General features: G+C 36.8%; 1 protein-coding gene across 2 annotated transcripts in view; it reads right to left on the bottom strand.

Moving 5' to 3' along the window:
* Positions 1-507: 507 nt before the first annotated feature.
* Positions 508-21872, bottom strand: part of CA10 (carbonic anhydrase 10) — a 259553-nt gene continuing 238188 nt past the window's right edge. For both annotated transcript variants that reach the window (XM_075216760.1, XM_075216759.1), the window contains 2 exons: positions 8893-9067; positions 508-1536 (listed from right to left, as the gene is read on the bottom strand). In XM_075216760.1, the coding sequence (XP_075072861.1) occupies positions 1514-1536; positions 8893-9067 (198 nt within the window). In that variant the 3' untranslated portion in view covers positions 508-1513. The remainder of the gene's footprint in view (positions 1537-8892; positions 9068-21872) is intronic.

Here is a 21872-nt window from a genome sequence, read left to right as displayed (position 1 = left end):
TCACTTTAACTAAAGAAAATCACATACCTGATATACATCATTGGTGTGATACATTTTCTATACAGAATGTATCTAACATACTCTTTGCCCGCTGTATTTATAGGGTTCCAAGTTAATTATACAGCACCATCATGATATAAATTATAAAATAACAACTTATGAAGCTGCTGTTCTACCTCCAAGAGGCAAATCAGCAAACAGGTCTGAAATACATAAGATTCAATAAGACATGGCTAGTCTTTCACCTTTATCACCTTTAAAAGCTCTTTCACCTTTATTATGTTACATTAATGGGTGAGAACACACATATTCTGGAATTATAAGGGGAGATACTTTGCATTGTAGGTCATTTATTGGTGCAGTGTTGTGGAAACACAATCCACTAATGTCAAACAGAGGGCAGGAAGCAACTTTTTATTTGGGTGTTGTGAACTTATTAAAAATGTAAATCCTCTTATGTGTCAGGAAGACGGCGATTTTTGCATTCATGAAATAAAACGATTATGATAGTTTATACAAGATTTTAATAACATTTATTGAGATGCTGACAGTAACCAAACACAATTAATGAGTAGATTTAGAAAACGCAAAGACCTTTACTTGTTCAATTTTACTCAAATGAAATGAAAAGAAATAGGATCAGGGGATAAAGTAGTTCAGTAGAAATTTGGATTCCTCCTGTAGATTAAACTGAATCGTTGAACAATTGAATAAACCAGACATGAAGTTTAGAAAGAAGAGGCATAATATGCGTGTGCTGATGGAGGAGACAGCTGCGTATAAGATAAAGAAAATGTCGAAAACAGGGCATAAAATAATCATAAAAAGATGCTGTGACACAGAATAAACAAAAATGATGAAACTTTCAGCTCAATAACAAAATCTGTTTTGTGTAGGGAACTATTGGAGAAGAAAAACATCTTATGTAATTATACTCTTCAATAATATATATATATATATATATATATATATATATATATATATGTATATATATATATATATATATATATGTATATATATATATATATGTATATATATATATATATATATATATATATATTATATTATATTATATTATATACATATATCGCTCAACATTTGTTTCATTATGGAATAAACAGAACAACAATAGCTTAGAATTATTTTCTTTCACGTTCTTCCTTGCTTGGATATTCCAGTATGCATATATAATGAAGCAGTACAGGGAGATTCCCGAAAGTCGTGGAATGAAGTTCAAAGCAAATCTATAGAAAGAAAGCCACGTATATGTAGCCTGTAAATTCACAGAAACCCTTACCAGATAGGTCTCATATTTTTGAGACAAATCTTATGGACGTAATTAAACGTTTGTAACTCTGTTCTTGCTTTTTTTTCTTGCTGCCAAACTGTGGCACATGATGGGTACAGTTAATGAAGTACATGTCCAAGAAAGTGAATGGGGCTTGGTGCACATTATGTCAATCCAGGGTAGCAGGCTCTCTGGAGACTATCCTCGGAATGTTGACTATTATGTTCACTTGAGAAGCCATTCATTCACTGAAAAAAAAAATTAAGATAATTATTATTGTCAAAGATGAACGTAAGCTTGTGGGCAGGGCCCTCTCACCTCTTTATCTGTTTTACCCAGTATTGTTTATTACTGTTTGTCCCCAATTGTAAGGCACTACGGAATTTGTTGGCTCTATATAAATAATTGTTGTTGATGATGATGATAATGATGATAGGTGAATAATCACAACTGTCTGTCTGTTTATCTAATTTATTCAATTTTTCTTTACTATTTTATCATAAAGGGGAAATGTTTAACAATGCAACATCAATATAACACACACAAATCCTCTATAGTATATTTCATCATAAGGATGTTATTTCCAATATTATTATTATATTACTATTATTATTTATATAGCGCCAGTCACATCACTCTAGCCCCATTGGAGACTACAATCTATAATCCCTACCACACAGACTAGGGTCCATTGAATTGCAATTGTCAGTTTACCGCACCAGTGCACACAGTAACCTCCCACTGTGTTGAGCAAAATATACCAACATTCCTGGTAGTCGAGACAATGAAAGTAACATTTTATTTAAAATATGCACACACAAAATCCTAAAATATATGTATAGTCTAAGAATCTAAGAAGAAAGCACAAGGCAGCTTCAGAGGTGAAATCGCAATCAGTCAATCCAAAGTGGTCATCATCAACAGCATGTATTTGCAAATAATTAAGCTGTAAAAGGCATATCTGCATCTGTGTTCCGGTCTGCATGGACTCGTAATTCTGCAAAAATGTCCATACTGTACTTGGCCTACATTAGAAGGGCCCTTCACTCATCCATCACTTCTCTTCAGGTACAAGTGTGGATGCACGTATCGGTGTAGATACTTGCAGGTGTTTTTTGTTGGCACTATGCTATGCAAGTGGGTGCAAGTTCAACTCTGCATTAGGCCCATATTGTTTCCACAATCTCTCAGTGATCTCACCAGTTATCATTAGGGATGTCACCCATTGTGACATCCTATTTTGTGATATTAGTAGTTCTCATTCTTCCTATTATGATGTTATTGATGATGCCTCTCTATGTGTGGTAACCCATTAAATCGCCCAATAGTTATCTTACAGGGACTTTAAAATGTTATTTTTCTGGGTAAATGAAATGCTTACAGCGCTGGGGTCATGAATTTGATTCCTGACCATGGCCTTATCTGTGTAGAGTTTGTATGTTCTCTCCGTGTTTGCGTGGGTTTCCTCCGGGTGCTCCGGTTTTCTCCCACACTCCAAAAACATACTGGTAGGTTAATTAGCTGCTATCAAATTGCCCTTAGTCTCTCTTAGTATGCGTGTGTGTGTATGTTAGGGTATTCAGATTGTAAGCTCCAATGGGGCAGGGACTGATGTGAATGAGTTCTCTGTACAGCGCTGCGGAATTAGTGGTGCTATATAAATAAATAGATGATGTTGATGATGATGATGATGAATGGAGAGCAGAGATGGATTGAATTGCTGTGACCAGCTCTGCACATCGGACCACCCTTTGCAGAGAACTAATTTCAACAGGGGTCCCGCTAGTGCAGAAGGGTTGCAGGGTAAAGTGGGAATACCATTCAGCCCTAGTGCATGTGTATTCTAAATTCTGAAAATATAATCAATGAGAGGAAAACATTTCCATTAATATTATATCAGTGACTATAGTAGTATGTCCTTGTTGATGTCTCATTATGATCTAAATGCTGATGACACCGATTGTGATGTTATTTGTGGTGTCATAAATTCTTTTGTTCTTTTAACCCACTGAATCATTCGTTGTGATGTCACCGATTATGATGTATTTGGTGATGTCAGCCATTATTATATCATTCAATGGTTTTACCCAGTGTAATGTCATCAGAGGTGCCATCCCTTTTGATATAATGGGTGATATGGCCCATTATGCCATCAATGGTGTCTGTCAATGTCCCTGTGATATGGTTCCTGAAGCAAATGTAAACTAATGAATTTATTTGTTAAAGCAAAAAAGTAAAGTAGATTTGGCAATAGTTAATTGAACATCAGTACAAACGTTTGAAAAGATTTTGCATGAAATCAAACCCACATGGAATGTATTGTCAGCTGACAAATTCTAAAGATATCCTTCATGAATTCAGTGATATCATCTATTTAAATGTAAATCATTGGCTTGCCAGTTACTACTAGATCCAGTTTACATTGGATCCATAGGTTTACATTGGATGAATAAGTACTAGTAATAGGAGAGACTCTCCAGATGGCTCCTCTTGGTTTTATATTTCTATTTTATTTAGTTCAGAACAATAAAAAATTTCATTGAACGGATATCCTCTTTTTTACCTCTATAATAATATCATCTATCTGACAAAAGTGCACATATTTGGTAGCCCTCGTATCCAGAGAACTAGATACATTTTGGGACAAGTTAATGGGATTTTCATATTTTTGTGCAATTAGCCTTTGACATAATTCAATAAAGTGTTTTTTCCACCGTTGTTGCTTGTCTATGTTATCCTGTATATTACAATTACAAATATATTTATTCCAATATGCTCCCCAAAAAATATAAATAAAATCCAGTTGGCTACAGTAAAAAAATAAATAAAAAGTGTATTCCTGATGAAGCAGACGCATCCCAAGCATGTGAAAATGGGTATAATAATTAGGGTATGTATACCTCTGGTTATCAGTGTGTAAGTGAATAGAAAAAAAAGAGTAGAACAATATTGTGAGCTAGAAAGTACAGAAAATATAAATCTCCCACATGATTTATTAGAGATGGCCCGGACGTATGTATAGTACATTTTGTGAAAAAGTGATAACTTTAAAGTGAATATCAGTTACGTTATGATCTATTGTGCATCACATTTGTGAGTCAAATACAGAAAAAGAGGCTACAAGATTGTAATCTTACAATATATCTTTAAAACAGATACAGTTAACACTGTTATATTCTTACTAATACAATCACATTTATAACACTACTTCACAAATTCCCAATGGTTTCCTTTTCAAACCTGCAAAATGAGCACAGGATGAAGAATTTTTATTTTTTTTTGCTTCATTATGCTTCTTTCTAAACCTCTGAGAATTACATCTGCTGAGCCCCATAGTATTATCTGTCGGAGAACCAAAACACATTATATCAATAGCTCTCTGCAATCATAAAAGCAGAATGGCATGGTACAATATGACCTATTTACAGGAGGAAACCACTGCACAAAACATAAGCTCTTAAAAACTCTGTGTGAATGAAAAGCAATTTAAGTCATTGGATATCTTAATAAATTATGTTTTATTATCATAGTTGCTACACGTTCATTTATTCCATTATCGGTCATTTTAAATCCCTTTAAAACTGCATGCTTATTCAACATTTTGCCTTGTAACAGTTGATAAAGTAATAAACATAAGAATCAGTTGGATTTGGGAAGTAAAGGCCATTTGAAATTAGCAATGAATTGATGCCTTCATTTTTATTATTAATATCATTATTATGCCTATATTATTATTGTATGACGTGCACCCTACAGTTTAATATTTCCTTGTATGCTGATTATAGTAAGAAGCTACTGCACTGTGGGGATTTAACATTTTAGAGGAAGCCAGTTTATAGGCACGTTATGCTAGACATAGTTTTATGTTTTCTTTATGTACAGGTTGTGAGGAAGTAGAGAAGGGCTATGTTACTCTCTTTATCTTTCAACTTGTCCATGCCTGACCCCATACACTAACATTATACAAATTAAGCCACACACTGTCCTCTAACAGTAGACCACAGCCCACTAGCTGATGTATTTTGAGAGAATCACACAAGTAAAATTTTTTGATGGGTTTTGGGAGAGGATAAGGGGATTTTGTGACTGAGACAAAAGCAATGGCCCATTGGTGCATACATAGCTCTGCACATGGACTTAATATATTTTTTAGAGTTAGTTAAATTCCTGCAACATGAATATTTATATCCATTAATTGTTTGTAATATCATTACATACAAAGGGGACGCTAAACGAGGGTTAATTTGCCATTTAATCACTAATTCTACATCTGGAAACCAAATATTGGTTTACTCCACCATTATTAACCGCATGCTCACACCTCTCTTGCTTTATGTTTCTAGATTCAGTAAAATAGATAATACTAATAACAGTTAAGATCAATGGATACAGATTGATAGGTTCACAACATATTAATGTATATATATATGTAACTCTAGAAACTTGTGAGAGAGGTGATTTTTTTTTTTTTGAATAGGAATAATTCATAGACCACTAGGAGAAAATGAGAAACTGGATAGATTATTAAAGGAGGTAATCACTGATATTTCAATGGCAGTTGAGGCAATAATTATGGAACATTTCATTATGCTTATTGCTAAATCAGCCTGGTGACATTCTGGTCTGCTTGTGAGGGGAATCCTACATTACTGTGAACTCAAACATATATACTTAACCCATACTTAACCCCCATCTGCTCCCTTTAGCTCGTCCTCCCTTCTCTCCTCTTGCTTCAACTGGCTCCTCTTGTGCCTGGTCTGTTTACCCTCCCTTAGGATGTAAGCTCGTATGAGCAGGGCCCCCTCCCCTCCTGTCTCCATATCTGTTCTTCCGCTCCGTCTTTACTGCATATGACTAGCCGGAGTTTCTGAAGTATTGGTACTTTTTGTTCATTGTTCTGTATGGTTTCACCCTGTATAGTCTACTGTTAGTACTGTGTGCGGCGCTGCGGATACCTTGTGGCGCCTAACAAATAAATGATAATAATAATAATAATAATAATATGCAATTGAAGAAGTGGCACTTGAATTCTCAAAATTAAAAGTACATAAGTGAATGGTTCCAGAAGGTATACATGCAGGGGTATACAGATGATATACATGCTGACAGGTGTAATTCAAGGTTTTGGAGAATTTCAAATGAAGTTCCATTATGTAAAATAGGCAGTTGGGAAAAATGATCAATCAAATCAATAGTAGGAAAATTAAATGAATTCATTTTTAAAGTATTGTTGACTATTTAAAATTGAACTATGAGATCCAAATTATTATTATCATTATTACTACTACTACTATTATTATCCTTTATTTTTAAGAGCACAGTTTATACTAAGGCTATCGTAATGCAAATTTAATACATGGATTTACTGCTGGGAGATCATGTAAAAAATATCTAAAGTATTTTTTTAACTCAATAACTAAGTGATTGACTATGGTGAATCAGTGACTATCATTTATTTACATTTTAGCAAGACATTTAATATAGTTCCCTGTAAAAAATGAATTAGGAAACTGAAAATGTTTAAATTTAACTCAAAGATAGTGAAATGGATAAAGTTTTGGCTTAAGGACAGAAGAGAGAGTGCTGTAGTCAATGATATCAGCTCAGGTGAAAGACTGGTAACTTGGACTCAACCATTGGTCCTGTTTTGCTTAACGTATTCATTAGTGATATTGCTTATGGTCTACAAGGAAAGCTATATCTTTTGCAGATGATACAAAGAGTTGTAACAAAGTTGATACCCCCCATAAAGTGAATAATTTTACATTTAAACTTCAAAATGTGAAATATAAAAGCAGGATTGGTCATGTCTCATATCTATCTATCAATGGATGGGTTGGGCCAGGGTGGCATAAGAACTGGGCTTGTCCTATAGTATACTGCCTGATCCAGCATTAACAGGGCAGAATCCAGACATGGGTGTGCTTCATGGCTGACCCCTCCCTCAAAGCAGTCACCTTGAACTGATCCTCACCTTCCTTACCTCCCTCTTTTTCCCACTCTCCTCGCTCCTGCTTTCCACCCCTTGTTGCTCAATATCAGTGGAGACTTCACTGCTACATTATTTTCAGGTGACAGACAGAAGAGTCTGGTTCTCATGGCAATTGACAGATCTTTTAAGTGTGTTAGGGAAATTACTGAAATAATATTGGGGCTGAAGGGTAGCGGTACTAATATTATGTGGGGCTGGTGTTGGATGTTAATGCTATGTATGGACTGGTGTGTGTGTGTGTGGAGTTAATGTTATGTGGGGACTGGTGCAGGCAGTATTAATGTTATATTGGGACTGGTGTGGGGGATTATTGTTGTGTATGAACTGGTGTGGGGGATTAATTTTGTGTTGGGGGATTAATTTTGGGGTACTGGTGAAGAGGGCTTAATGTTATGTGGTGATTGATGGGGGGGGGGTTAATGCTATGCAGTGATTTTTGTGTTGGGTGGTTAAAGCTATTGAGATTGGTGTGTGGGATTAATGTTATCTGGAGACTGGTGTGGGGAGTTTAATGTTATTTTGTGGCTGATGTGAGGGTGTTATTTGTCAGGTGGCCGGGGTATTAATGTTATGTGGGTACTATTAATGTTATGTGGGATTGCTGGGAGGTATTTTTATGGGCTATTAATGCAATGATAGTTTCTGTATAAAAAAAGGATATGCTATTAATCTGATGTTGGGGCAGGTTGGAGGGAAATATGTCTGTTTATTAAATGTGAATGTCAATAACTTAATTTGAATACTAACTAGAATTTTCACTAGTTGGTCAGTGTTTCAGGAGGTGAATAGCACTTACCTGTTTTCCAAACAAATCAGGGTCCCTACATTTCAGGTCAGAGGCAAGCAGTAACTGAGCTTAAGACACCAGTAGCAGGTAGTGAAAGCTGCAATAAGAGGTAGGAGAGAGCAGCACAGTCTGACCAATTCAGGTTGGACAATCCCAACTTGGGGAGACTGCCTTCCATTGTCCGGACTATCCCAAGCTGTCAGGTTGTCATGTATGTTCTTCTTCTTCCTGCTCTGTTCATGCAGGGTGAGCCGCATCTATCTATCTATCTATCTATCTATCTATCTATCTATCTATCTATCTATCTATCTATCTATCTATCTACCTAATATGTCTTCTAAATCAGTCATTTAGTTTCTACTCCCCAGTTTTATAAAATCAATGGAACTTTAATGAATTCAAGTATTCAATATTATGCTTTAAATAGTTAATACAAGTTAATGTCCTGCAGAAGAAATAGTGTGTTCAACTGATGCCTTACAAAGAAAGAGACAAGGCACAGTCCTGTACCTGACTGTACCAAGTTACAAGAGAAACCAGATGCATTGTACTAGAACTGAGTGTGAAATAAGAAAGATATATAAGACTGTGTAAATGCATTATTTGTTGCTCAGATTCTTGTTAGAATGCTGCTCCCATGCTTGCATACTTGAAAAAAGAAGTTCACGTTTGGTTCTTTGGCTTATGACTTTGACTTCAGACTGATTGGTGAAAACTTGGCTATAACAGCAGTACCTCTTCTTAGATGTTGCATCTACCAGCACCAAAAGTGTCCGCCTGTATGAATCCTACAGTCAGAGATGAATGAATAAATAATGTTCCTACCTTTGTATTGTAGCTTCTGTGCTCTGTTGTTTGGACAGTCTTTCCCCTGTAAACTGAAATTGATATTAGTTCGGATGCAGCGGTTGTTCAGAGCCTGGACAGGTCTGAAGTTATCACTCATGCTTGAAAATATCTGGGATGGCTGATTTTGGCTTAGTAGTCTTAATGAATGCATCTAAGAAAGAAAACAAGAATATATTTAGTTGTACATTTCATACAATGTGTTGCAGTTATTAAGTTTTATGACTGTGAGGCAAAATATACAAAGCTGAGATGATACCTTGCTATGTGTGGAAGGCTGTATTGCAGTTATGCAATAACATAAAAGATAAATGATAGCTTAGGAGGTCTGGTCCTGCACAATCTAGGTGTGGTAACCTGGCAAATTTTTGCATTTTCCCTGTTTTTTTTTTACAGGCAAAGCCATTAGAATGACTTTCCCATCTCATACTTATTCAGGTAATAGTAAAAGAAATTTGAAAAGTTACCCTTTTCCACAGTCGTACACTTCTGTGTGCTACATGAAAAAACAGTCAGTATTTAAATTATGTGCAAAACAAAATCTAATTTGCACCCCTTGCATTGTAACATGGTTTTGTCCAGGAGACTGAAATAAAAAGTTTCTCAAGTTAAGATCCTTAATGAATCAGCCCCCTAGTGCACATTTTGGCCACTTCCCCTGTCTTTGCCGAGCCCCTTTAACTGTCCCTATTTCCAGCATTCAATGTCATTAGTCACTTCACCATCTGCCTTTTATTTAGTTTTATGTTACTGGTAACGTATGGTGCAGCACTTATTTTCTTTTTGTGGTATGGGATATGGGCTGCTTGGACCCTTTCGCAGTCACAACTTGTGTGGAATTCGGGTTAGATAACCAAGAGAACTTAAATCAACTTCACTCATGAATGACTGTTGGTACCATTGGACCGGATTAATATTCGGACGCAGCTTGCACACAACTTGTGTTTTAAAAAAAAGAGCACAGAACTTGTGCATAGTTCCGACTGCATTCAAATACAAACGTATCTCAAGATATGTTTCCATTTGAACAAGTTTGTAAATATGCTCTGCCTAAATGTTACTTGTCTTATGTAGATACACACAACAGACCGCAGTATACGCAAAAGCATCTGTTCACTAAATGGTCACATCAGAACACATATAAAAAATTAAAAAATTACATTTTAAAATAAATGAACAACTCTTAACACTATAATCTCTAATGAAAATATGGATTTAAAAAAATATATGTTTTTTATTTTTTTGTACATTAAATACATATATTAAGCTGCTTTTAATGTATACTGTACATACAATTTTATATTATTATACAGTCAATCCTTCTTGCATACACATATTTTGTGCTAGCTAGTGCATGCTTATCTGTAGTTTATAAAACAAACACCATGCCATGTCAATCATCACTATCAGCGGGTACTTACACCTACCCTGCAGCTAGTGCAACCAGGCGTACTTAACGAGAAACATAGAATTTGAATTGGCCACATCTGCAACAGACGCCTTCACTCTTGCTGTACACGGCCTATGTTAGTCCGCACCTTCCCACACCTGTTCCGCTCTTCAAGCTAGAGCCAGTGGTAAGTGTCATATGCGTTCAGACATGAATTGCATGCAATTCAGTTCATTGGCATAGGGTTTGTTTCTGAGCATGAGCAGAGGTATTTCTTGCAAGATATATAAATGTAAACTGACTTACGTCCGAACATGAATTTGGCCCACTATATCTTTACAATAAAATATCTATACTTTTTTGCTGTTTAGATACTGTTTAATTTTTAATCAAACAAAATAGTAACTTGAATGGAGTGTTCTAAGCAGTTTGAAACCTCTCTTACTGCATTTTAAAATGTAAAAAACATAAACGGCAGTAAATAACAAATGCAATGCCAGTCTAATAATAGAGAGGTAACAAACCAGTAGTTGGTATTCAGTGCAATTTAGTGACTAAGGGTAATGGTAAGTAGAAGTAAGGTACATGTGTGCTGCGAGTAAATGAATATTAAATGATAATGATTGTGGAGAGCAGTGCTCTGATTGCACATAAGGTATTCTGAATACTTATTCGGAATAGTAAGGAGCAATTTGTATGTCTCTCCTCATTCCTTTGGATGAAGTTTAATCTTTCATTCTTAGGTTCTACTGGATAGACCTAGTTGTTATAAACTAGCCATCAATACCTTGTTATAAGACTGCTCTTAGTGCATTACATATCACATTTATTTCCCATATGTGTAACAGGAAATTATGAGTCTACCAGCACAGCAAGATTCTTACAGGTTGTTGAAAACTGTTCCCTATCAGTGATATGAGATCTGGAAATAATATTGTGTTATAGTCAAGACATTTTGTTGCTGCTTTATAATGTTACTATAAATGCAGCTACAGGATGTGGAGACATCAATAATAGCATGTGTGTATATCTAGGGCTAGATGTAGCAGTGGCAAATATAATAGACCTGGTTTATCCGCAGCAGAGGCTGAGAGACAGGTTTTCCCTGCATGATGCATATGTAAAAAAAAAATTTTTTTTTTATCAGAAAAAAAAGTGGACCAAGGAAATGAGAACAATCAACTGTTGTAAGTTAACCTGGGGTGAGGATGAATTGTATAGTATAGTGTAACTATGGTCTGCTCTGTAGCATGGATGACTAGAAAACAGAGGAACTCGTACAGTTGGATGTGTTTGCACCAAAATGTACCCATGAAAATGCTTGCCGCAAAAATGGTGCATTTTACATGCTTGTTCTGAGCTGTACATATGTTAAGATATGTGCAACTCAGCATAGTGCAATAAATGCTTCTGCATGAAGATACCTTAAAATGTGCTTTAAGGATATCTTCATGCACCCACATACTAGAGATGCTAGTCATCATCATCATCAAGTTAATCATCATCATCAAGGAGTTGACTGAATCTGCATATAGATATATCCTTACGCAAAAAAAAGCACATCAGCATCAGTCCAACTCTACATGGGGCACAGAGTGTTCTGTGAGGTATAGCTAGTGGATGGGGTTGACTTATGGTACTCAAAGTCGTATACCTACAGGCTCTAGTCATCCAAATCCGAATCTGATGTTATTGTAAGCAAATAATACTTTACTGTATGTAGCATATAGCAGTGATTCTAGCAACTATTACAACCAGCATGAGTTTAATGTACTTTTATATATATATCACTATGCTATCAAAAACCTGTGTTGTGTAGCAGCTACAAATCACCTGTGTGTCATAGCCTTTAAAATTTCAATCTCTTAAGAAAAATCTATTGTGCAGGATTACACAGAATAACCTTTCTTAATGCAGCCCTTCTAGGTTAAGGTTATATTTAACACTTTCATTTTCAAGTTACACAATGTATAGGAAACATTGATTCTGAACTTGCTTTATTAGTTCACAAAATACCCAAACAACATAGTTAAGTAATAAATAGATTTGCAGTGCAGACGTTTGAGAAGATCCATTCTTCTAAGATGAAAAGAGATGAGACGGACAACTTGCTCCACGGATCTAGTTCACTATAAATGCCTGAGTGATTTAATGTTCGACTATGGGTTTTCTTTAGAGATGGTCACTGACCCTCGTGTTTTGGTTTTGTATTTGGTTTTGGATCTGGATTACCTTCGTGCTTTGGTTTTGCAAAACCGCCCTTGTGTGTTTTGGTTTTGGTTTTGGTTTTGGTTTTGTTTGGTTTTGTTTTGCTATTTTTGAAAAAAATACAATTTTTTTGGTCTAAAATAACCTAATTTAGTGCTGCACCAGTTTCTTAGATAAGTGAGGTAATTCTAAAGCTAATAAATTATGAAAAAACAGTTTAACCCCTGGTAGGCCGTCCTTAATGCGAACACTTGTCTGCAACTTATACAGTCAAACCTGGTTGTCTACCTCCTCCATCTTTGATTATTGGAAATGTAGCTATCATCTTTGGGTGTATATTACACCCTACACTTGTAGTTGAATATAAAAAAAGCAGCCTGCACAGACTGTGGAGCTAGAAAGTAAAATTAAATGGACCACGGTACTTTGGTGGCTATCTAAGCCCCCCCCCTCCACTTGTAGTTAAATATAAAAAAAGCAGCCTGCATAGACTGTAGAACTAGAAATTTGAATATACAAAGAAATGGACAAAGGCAGTTTGGTATCTGTCTGCATCAGATCCCCTCTCCACTAGGAATAAAATAGAAAACTATTCAGCCGTTATATAATCTAGAATATAAATAAGAATTGATAAAGGCAATTTGGTGTCTGTCTGCATCATAATCATCAACATCCTCATTAGCGCCCTCGTCACCTCCATAAATCTCCCCCTCATCCTCTTCTATTTCCAAAGTGGCATCCTCAATTTGTGTATCACCGGCTACACTCGGGCTGTTCAGGTACACATCAGCAGAACTGATGAAAGGGCCCTTCTTTATGGGTACACTAACAGAATGCTCACAATTAGACATACCACTGTTGGATGGACTCTCCACAGGGATCAGTGTCATTTCTGATTCAGAGCAAACATTATCCTCCAATGCCTTACTGTTATCTTGCAGCTCGGCTTTGACGCGTAACAGTAGTTGTGCACCCAGGCCCGGACTATTCACCGGTAGGCCCCGCCATGTTATAGGCACGCCCCCTCCATTGTTAGGGAGGAGCTAAGAAAACAGCTGACTCCCGACTTGCATACAATTCATCTATTGGACATACGCGAGAACAGGAAGGGACAGATGCATTCCACAGTGGAATGCAGGAGCCTTCCTCTCCAACAGTAACAAGCACGGACCACGAGAAACATCCTCTGATTTCAGCACACTGGGTACCCGGCCACCATCTCTATTTACATCAAATCTGCAAGTAAACAAAGTTAAATTTGAAAGCAACGCAGCAATAACCATGTGATATATCTGAATATTTATATTGCACTAGCAGAGACTTAAAGAAATACCAATTCCCATCTACTGGACTTGTATGCTATGAACATTATTTTATTGAGATATCAGTGACTGTGTTATATCTGGATCAAAGCAGCATTTGTACCCACTGCCATTTGCCTCCCAATAGCTAGACTAGTCCAGGTCTATATACCTAGGGTTGTCTGATTTTTTTATGTATGTTCAATTGATGCCATGCCATACGTATGTATATAGAAATCAATGCCTCATAATATAAATACTAAAATGGTTTAATGGGAGTATTTTATTTGTCTATATTAATGTATTTTTATGTTTTTTAACGAGGATTCAATAAATTGTGATAAAACTAACATTAAATGTTATCCCACTAATTGAACCGAGCCTCTTGCTCACAGCCTAATGCAAGATATAGAAAAATACGAATTGTATTCAAGATAAAATAATACAAATTTTATTATTAGTATTACACTTGGAATAATACATAAGTCAATGAGCGCTTAACTTTCAGTATATTATTAGTTCGTAGGGAGGGATACCCTGTGTTAATGCTGCTCTTGCAACAGTAGGAGTAGAGCGCAACTCCTCCCACTCCCTCCACCCCCCCGTTTTTGCCAAACACTCCCGTTAAACACACTACCACACAGGTGCAGAGAGCCGCGTCTGGGCTCTCTGAACCTGCGCGGTAGTGTATTTTTCACTTTGAGCAGGGCAGATGAGAGTAGGAGTTCCGGATATCCAACCGCCCAGAGGAGCATGAGCAGGTTAGTAACTAAGTGCGCAGTCAGTCTGCCATTTTAAAAGAGAAGGATGAGCACACTGCATTCTTTATATACTACACTATGGTGCTAGCTGTCCTTCGTGGGCTGACCACACTCTCTTTAGTGTCTGGTCTCGCCTCTATGATGGCTGGCCACACCCACTCTCGTGGGCCCCTAGCGTTGCAGTCCCCCGGTGCGCCCTTCATGCCCCAGTCGGACACTGTGTGCACCACTTGTAGGCTCGGTAACATTTTTGGATCTGCCACTAACAGCCAAAGGTGAAGGCCTCATTCTCTCTTTGCCACTGCGTGTGTAGAATGGCATGTTGGCAATTTTTTTTTTATCGGCACTTAACTTTTGCTCAGTAACACTTCTTTTTTGCTTCAACACAGTAAAATAATTTTTTTATTTTGTTTTTTGGACTGATTTCGAAACACTCTGTAGTTTGACATCGCCTTGCCCAGATGACGTACTGGGAACACTAACATCAGGACTGGTGACAGAACCTGGTTGCTCATTGTGATCACTTGTGGACTGCTTTGAATCCATTTTGAGCGCAAAGCACTTGTAGTGGTAAAAATTATTTGGTAAGATACGGCTGACAAATATGACTTTTGACAGCCAGAAATATTTATGCACAATTATGGGGGACACCCCAAATGCACTGAGGAGTGCTAAAAATTATTTGGTAGATACTGCTGACAGATATGACTTTTGACAGCCAGAAATATTTATGCCCAATTATGGGGGACACCCCAAACGCACTGAGGAGTGCTAAAAATTATTTGGTAGATACTGCTGACAGATATGACTTTTGACAGGCAGAAATATTTATGCCCAATTATGGGGGACACCCCAAAAGCACTGAGGAGTGCTAAAAATTATTTGGTAGATACTGCTGACAGATATGACTTTTTAAAGCCAGAAATATTTATGCACAATTATGGGGGACACCCCAAACGCACTGAGGAGTGCTAAAAATTATTTGGTAGATACTGCTGACAGATATGACTTTTGACAGCCAGAAATATTTATGCACAATTATGGGGGACACCCCAAACACACTGAGGAGTGCTAAAAATTATTTGGTAGACACTGCTGACAGATATGACTTTTGACAGCCAGAAATATTTATGCACAATTATGGGGGACACCCCAAAAGCACTGAGGAGTGCTACAAAATATTTGGTTGATACTGCTGAAAGATATGACTTTTGACAGCCAGAAATATTTATGCACAATTATGGGGGACACCCCAAATGCACTGAGGAGTGCTAAAAATTATTTGGTAGATACTGCTGATAGATATGACTTTTGACAGCCAGAAATATTTATGCCCAATTATGGGGGACACCCCAAACGCACTGAGGAGTGCTAAAAATTATTTGGTAGATACTGCTGACAGATATGACTTTTGACAGCCAGAAATATTTATGCACAATTATGGGGGACACCCCAAAAGCACTGAGGAGTGCTAAAAATTATTTGGTAGATACTGCTGACAGATATGACTTTTGACAGCCAGACATATTTATGCACAATTATGGGGGACACCCCAAAAGCACTGAGGAGTGCTAAAAATTATTTGGTAGATACTGCTGACAGATATGACTTTTGACAGCCAGAAATATTTATGCCCAATTATGGGGGACACCCCAAATGCACTGAGGAGTGCTAAAAATTATTTGGTAGATACTGCTGACAGATATGACTTTTGACAGCCAGAAATATTTATGCACAATTATGGGGGACACCCCAAAAGCACTGAGGAGTGCTACAAAATATTTGGTTGATACTGCTGAAAGATATGACTTTTGACAGCCAGAAATATTTATGCACAATTATGGGGGACACCCCAAATGCACTGAGGAGTGCTAAAAATTATTTGGTAGATACTGCTGATAGATATGACTTTTGACAGCCAGAAATATTTATGCCCAATTATGGGGGACACCCCAAATGCACTGAGGAGTGCTAAAAATTATTTGGTAGATACTGCTGACAGATATGACTTTTGACAGCCAGAAATATTTATGCACAATTATGGGGGACACCCCAAAAGCACTGAGGAGTGCTAAAAATTATTTGGTAGATACTGCTGACAGATATGACTTTTGACAGCCAGACATATTTATGCACAATTATGGGGGACACCCCAAAAGCACTGAGGAGTGCTAAAAATTATTTGGTAGATACTGCTGACAGATATGACTTTTGACAGCCAGAAATATTTATGCCCAATTATGGGGGACACCCCAAATGCACTGAGGAGTGCTAAAAATTATTTGGTAGATACTGCTGACAGATATGACTTTTGACAGCCAGAAATATTTATGCACAATTATGGGGGACACCCCAAAAGCACTGAGGAGTGCTAAAAATTATTTGGTAGATACTGCTGACAGATATGACTTTTGACAGCCAGACATATTTATGCACAATTATGGGGGACACCCCAAACGCACTGAGGAGTGCTAAAAATTATTTGGTAGACACTGCTGACAGATATGACATTTGACAGCCAGAAATATTTATGCACAATTATGGGGGACACCCCAAAAGCACTGGGGAGTGCCAAATATTAAAAAAAAAATAAACCTCTATCCTCCTCTCTTCTCTAGCGATTTTAGTTAGAGCAATTGCAAGAAGAATATTGGATTCTCTGTCCCTGCTCTAATCAGCCTGTGACTACACCCTGCTCTCTCCCTCTGTCAAATGGCGATGGATTGCTGTGGAGGCGTATATTTATAATGTTGAAGTATCGCGACAACCGAGCCACGAGATCCGACGACGTCACGATGATGTTCGGCCTCGATTTGGATTCGGAGCGGACGGGAGAGTACCGAGCTACTCAGCTCGGTACTCGGATAGGCAAAGTTTGGGTGGGTTCGGTTCTCGGGGAACCGGACCCGCCCTCCTCTATTTTTCTTGCTCTTTAAAAAATTTCCTTTGCACATTAATTTCACTCTAACTTGATTTTAAAGTTGTATGAATAAACAATGATATGGCAAATATGAGCATGCCTTTAATATCATTACAGCTACTCCTGAAATAAATTCCTAACACATCATATAGCTTTCAACTATATAATTTCCAAGTAGGTTATTACACTAAAGCTATAATAACCTAAACAACAATAGTTATCCTGGTAATATGTACATTTAGTGGCTTCTAATAATATAGCTTTAAATAGTATATCATTTCCAAGTAGGTTATTACACTAAATCTATAATAACTTTAATAACAACAATTCTCCTGGTAATATGTACATTTGGTGGCTTCTAATAACAAATATAGTTTTTCAGGTGTGAATGATTACACATGTGCAGTATATATTGAAGGTTCAGTAACTAGATAATCCACTTGTCAGTACTGTGGCACTTTTTGTAGAGATTATGCTTCAACAAAAAGACACACAGCCTTATAAAAAGCTTCCAATTTGCAGTTAATTAAGTTTTATGTAAGTCAGTTGATGTTTATGGGGCCCACATGGGCAACTGGGCTCTGTGACAAGTTTTGTCCAGCTAGCTATTTATATTATGGAACCATACTTCATTTCTTACCTGCAAAAACTTTGTAGATTGCCAGTGAACAATTTCCAGCATGACTGTGTTTATGCGCAATAAAAAAATGGCTGACATAAACGTGTTTTTGCTTCAGTGATCAACATATCAATATCTGTTTTTCCATTATTGTAATGGGACCACAAATATTTCCTCAATTCAAATAATATTCGCTGGTTTAAATTATTTCCATTCCTTGTAATTCTTTTAGAGTTAATTTTAACAGAAAAATCATCCAAACAACTTCTCCCACGACACATTTTAGGATATGTAGCCCTTGAAGCAGTAGACTGCTTTAGTCATTAAGGCCACTACATGGACACAGTCACTGCTCTGATAAAGGGGGCTAGGAATATACCAGGAATCAAGGACAGACTGTCAACATAAAATATTTGGTTGCTGAACTGATGAATTTGTTAGGCATCAGCCAGTTGTTCACACTCACCAAGCAGATGTCTATAATACCATATGTCTTATAAAAAACTAATATATTATGAGAGCCAGCTACTTTAGAAACCAAAGGGTAACTAGCCAGGTCCACCGCTCTGGGCAATCAATTACACGGGCTGACTGGTCTGAGACGTTGGAGTTTGTGAGACTGCTGCAAGTACTTAAATTGGCAGGAGGCTCAGCTTTAATGCTATTAAATAGCGTAGGACTTCCTTATATTGTCCGGAGACTCAGACAACCACCTGAATTGAGGCTAGCTTGTTTATCCTTGTTAGGTAAATTACCTGATATTATATCTGGTTTTAGAACTAGTAGCACATACAACCCAACACTTTTTATATGGTTGGACTACAGTGCATGCTGGATTCATAATTTAATGTAAGATTTCTCTCAGGGTAACATACCAGGGTATACACCCAGTGGGGGGAGCCTTCAACAGGTTATTAATTTACCCAACAAAGTCATCCAACAAAGACTTAACTTAGTAACACATATGTAAGGGTTAAAGAAAGTTACTTTTAGGTAAATTTGTTGATTATTAATTTACATTTACTTATGTAGATAGTCACTAAGTTGTAATATTTTGTACAAAAAAACCTTTCATATGACAAAGAGGGACATTTAAATGATTAATTCACTTTTATGGACTTAGCTCAAATTAAATAATGAAATATAATCAAAATATATTTATAGCACCTGGTTGCATGTACAGCGTGCATCATTTTATGCACTATTTTGTACATCATGTGAGTCAGTAGTGGAAGAGGGGGTTTATACGATAATATGCTATATTGCCACTTCTCCTACTGCCTTCAGTGGAAAGTCATTTCACTTGCATTCCCATTACATTTATCATGCTGCCACTTCTAAATTTCCACTTCGATGTCAGTGGGAACTGCAGCCAGCTGTGTTGTGTAAATTACTATATAATTAAACATATGAATTTACATTTATTAACATTGTGAGACTATATAAAGTAAAAAAACAATGAGATTAGGAACATTAAAACTATAAAAATAGAGACAGGAATCATATAACCTTTCATATGACCCCTCCTTTTGCATTTGAAGAGGGGCACCTAATGGCATCAGGTTGCTTCCTCATTTCCCCAATGTAATAACATTTGAAAGTCCCAACATCAATAACGACCTCGCTGGGAGTTTCAAATGCCATTAAGCAGGGCTCTCTGACATTAGTTGCTTCTTTTACATCAGTCCTATAGGTACAGGGGGGTGGGAGCAACTCCAGGAAGGGGACATGGGTTCCATAATACAGGTATGGAGGGCGTTGTATTAATTTTTCAACTGACATTTCCCAAAGTGGATATGGCCTTCAAAATCCTGCATTTGGCCTTCCTTGCATCTCTAACATACAGTAACAGTCACTCTTTGAATAGGCATCACAATATTGTTAGTTGTAGCTTAATGTCGCTGTTCAAAGCATTCAAATCAAGATTTTAGGTGAGATATGTGCAAGGTGTAATTTCATTTATCTCATGCTTTATATCTTGAATGGGGTTAGGTAGCACTGCTTTAGCCACTATGTATCACATCAGGGGGTAAATACACCCAATAGTGATTTTTGCAAATCGCTGATATCTGGCGACTTTGCATGGTAAATTTAAAGTGGCAATGGCTTTAAAGGCAAAACTTGCATTTAAAGCAACAGCGCTAGGGTCATGAGTTCAATTCTCAACCATTGCCTTATCTGTGTGGAGTTTGTATGTTCTCTCTATGTTTAAGTGGGTTTCCTCTGGGTACTCCAGTTTCCTCCCACACTCCAAAAATATATTAGCAGGCTGCTATTAAATTGACCTTAGTCTCTCTTGGGGGTAAATGTATCATACCCTCGTTTTCTCAACTCGCGGGAGATCGGCGTCTTCGCAGCTAAATTTAAAGCGGCGCTGCCTTGTAAAGGGAAACTTCCCTTTACAAAGTAGCGCCGCTTTAAATTTAAGCTGCGAAGACGTCAATCTCCCGCGAGTTGAGAAAACCGGGGTATGATACATTTACCCCTTGGTCTGTGTGTGTGTGTGTGTGTGTGTGTGTGTGTGTATGTATGTATGTATGTATGTATGTTTGTAAATTTAGACTGTAAGCTCCAATGTGGTAGGGACTGAATTAGGGGCAGAATTAGTGGTGCTATATAAATAGATGATAATGTTTCTGTTGAAAATTTAAAAAAAAAAAGATTTTCATCAATATTGCTTTCTCTCATTTTATAATTGTAATCTTTCAGATTTTGTGTTACTTTTTGTTTTATTTCATTTAGCTTTATAGTGTTGATAAATCTAAATACAAATGTTTAAACAAAACTTAATTTATAAAATACAGATGGCTACAATTACCTCACATTGAGATTAAATTGTAGTACATTAAATTATGCACACAGCACATACAACCAGGTGTGAACAAGATATATTCCTTCTATTTGATTTTCTAACTTGAGCTAAGTTATTTATGTTTTAGCTTACAGACAGCTGTGTTGAATTTAAATGACGCTTGATTGTGCATAAATGTTTAGTTGGGCCAACAGCATTTATATTTGTTATATTTTAGTACTTCATAAAGCGAGGCTGGATGAATTAATTTGTTGTACTTTAATAATTTTATTATTGTTCAGTTTGCCTACTTGTGCATAATTGACTTGTTTTTATTTGATTATGTAATTCATCAAGCTGGTTAATTCTTACTCTTTTTATAAATCACTGTAGAAAGGCAGGATCAATTTAGGGAGGCTGTATATTGTAGTATGAAATTGAAGCCAAGTTGTATATCTGTTAAAAGTTGACAAGAGAACTCTACTTTAAAGCAAATTTAAAGTTCAAATTTACAACATCAAGTAAAGGAGAAGTAAAGCCACTATTTGTCATTTATATATATCAAAAACTTTGTATTACTAAGCGAATAATTAAATAAGTATTTAATATTTATACTCCTCTGCAGCAGTTTGCCATGTTAGGTGGAAGTTTCTTCTGTAGCTAAACATACAGACAGCTAGGCAGACTACTTTTGTTTTTTGTTTAATTCAGACACAAAGGCATGGACTCCCATGTCCAGCAATGTCACAGATTTTTAAGCTATACCAGATACCATCAGCACACTGTCTTTAAGATGTAGGAGGAGTTGCAGTTGTCTTTTATAAAGTGGGCCAGGGCCAACTGGACCAGGGAGCAGATGGGAATCTACTCCCCAGAACGGTTCAATTTGACTTTTCTAGGTTTAAGCTACCAGCAGTCGCACAGTTAATAACCATGCTGAGAGGCAGGAAGAGGATATTCCCTGACCAT

Source organism: Mixophyes fleayi, chromosome 6 (genome assembly GCF_038048845.1).
Source record: "Mixophyes fleayi isolate aMixFle1 chromosome 6, aMixFle1.hap1, whole genome shotgun sequence".
In the NCBI taxonomy this organism is placed as follows: domain Eukaryota; kingdom Metazoa; phylum Chordata; class Amphibia; order Anura; family Limnodynastidae; genus Mixophyes; species Mixophyes fleayi.
This window is presented reverse-complemented; position numbering and strand designations above follow the sequence as displayed.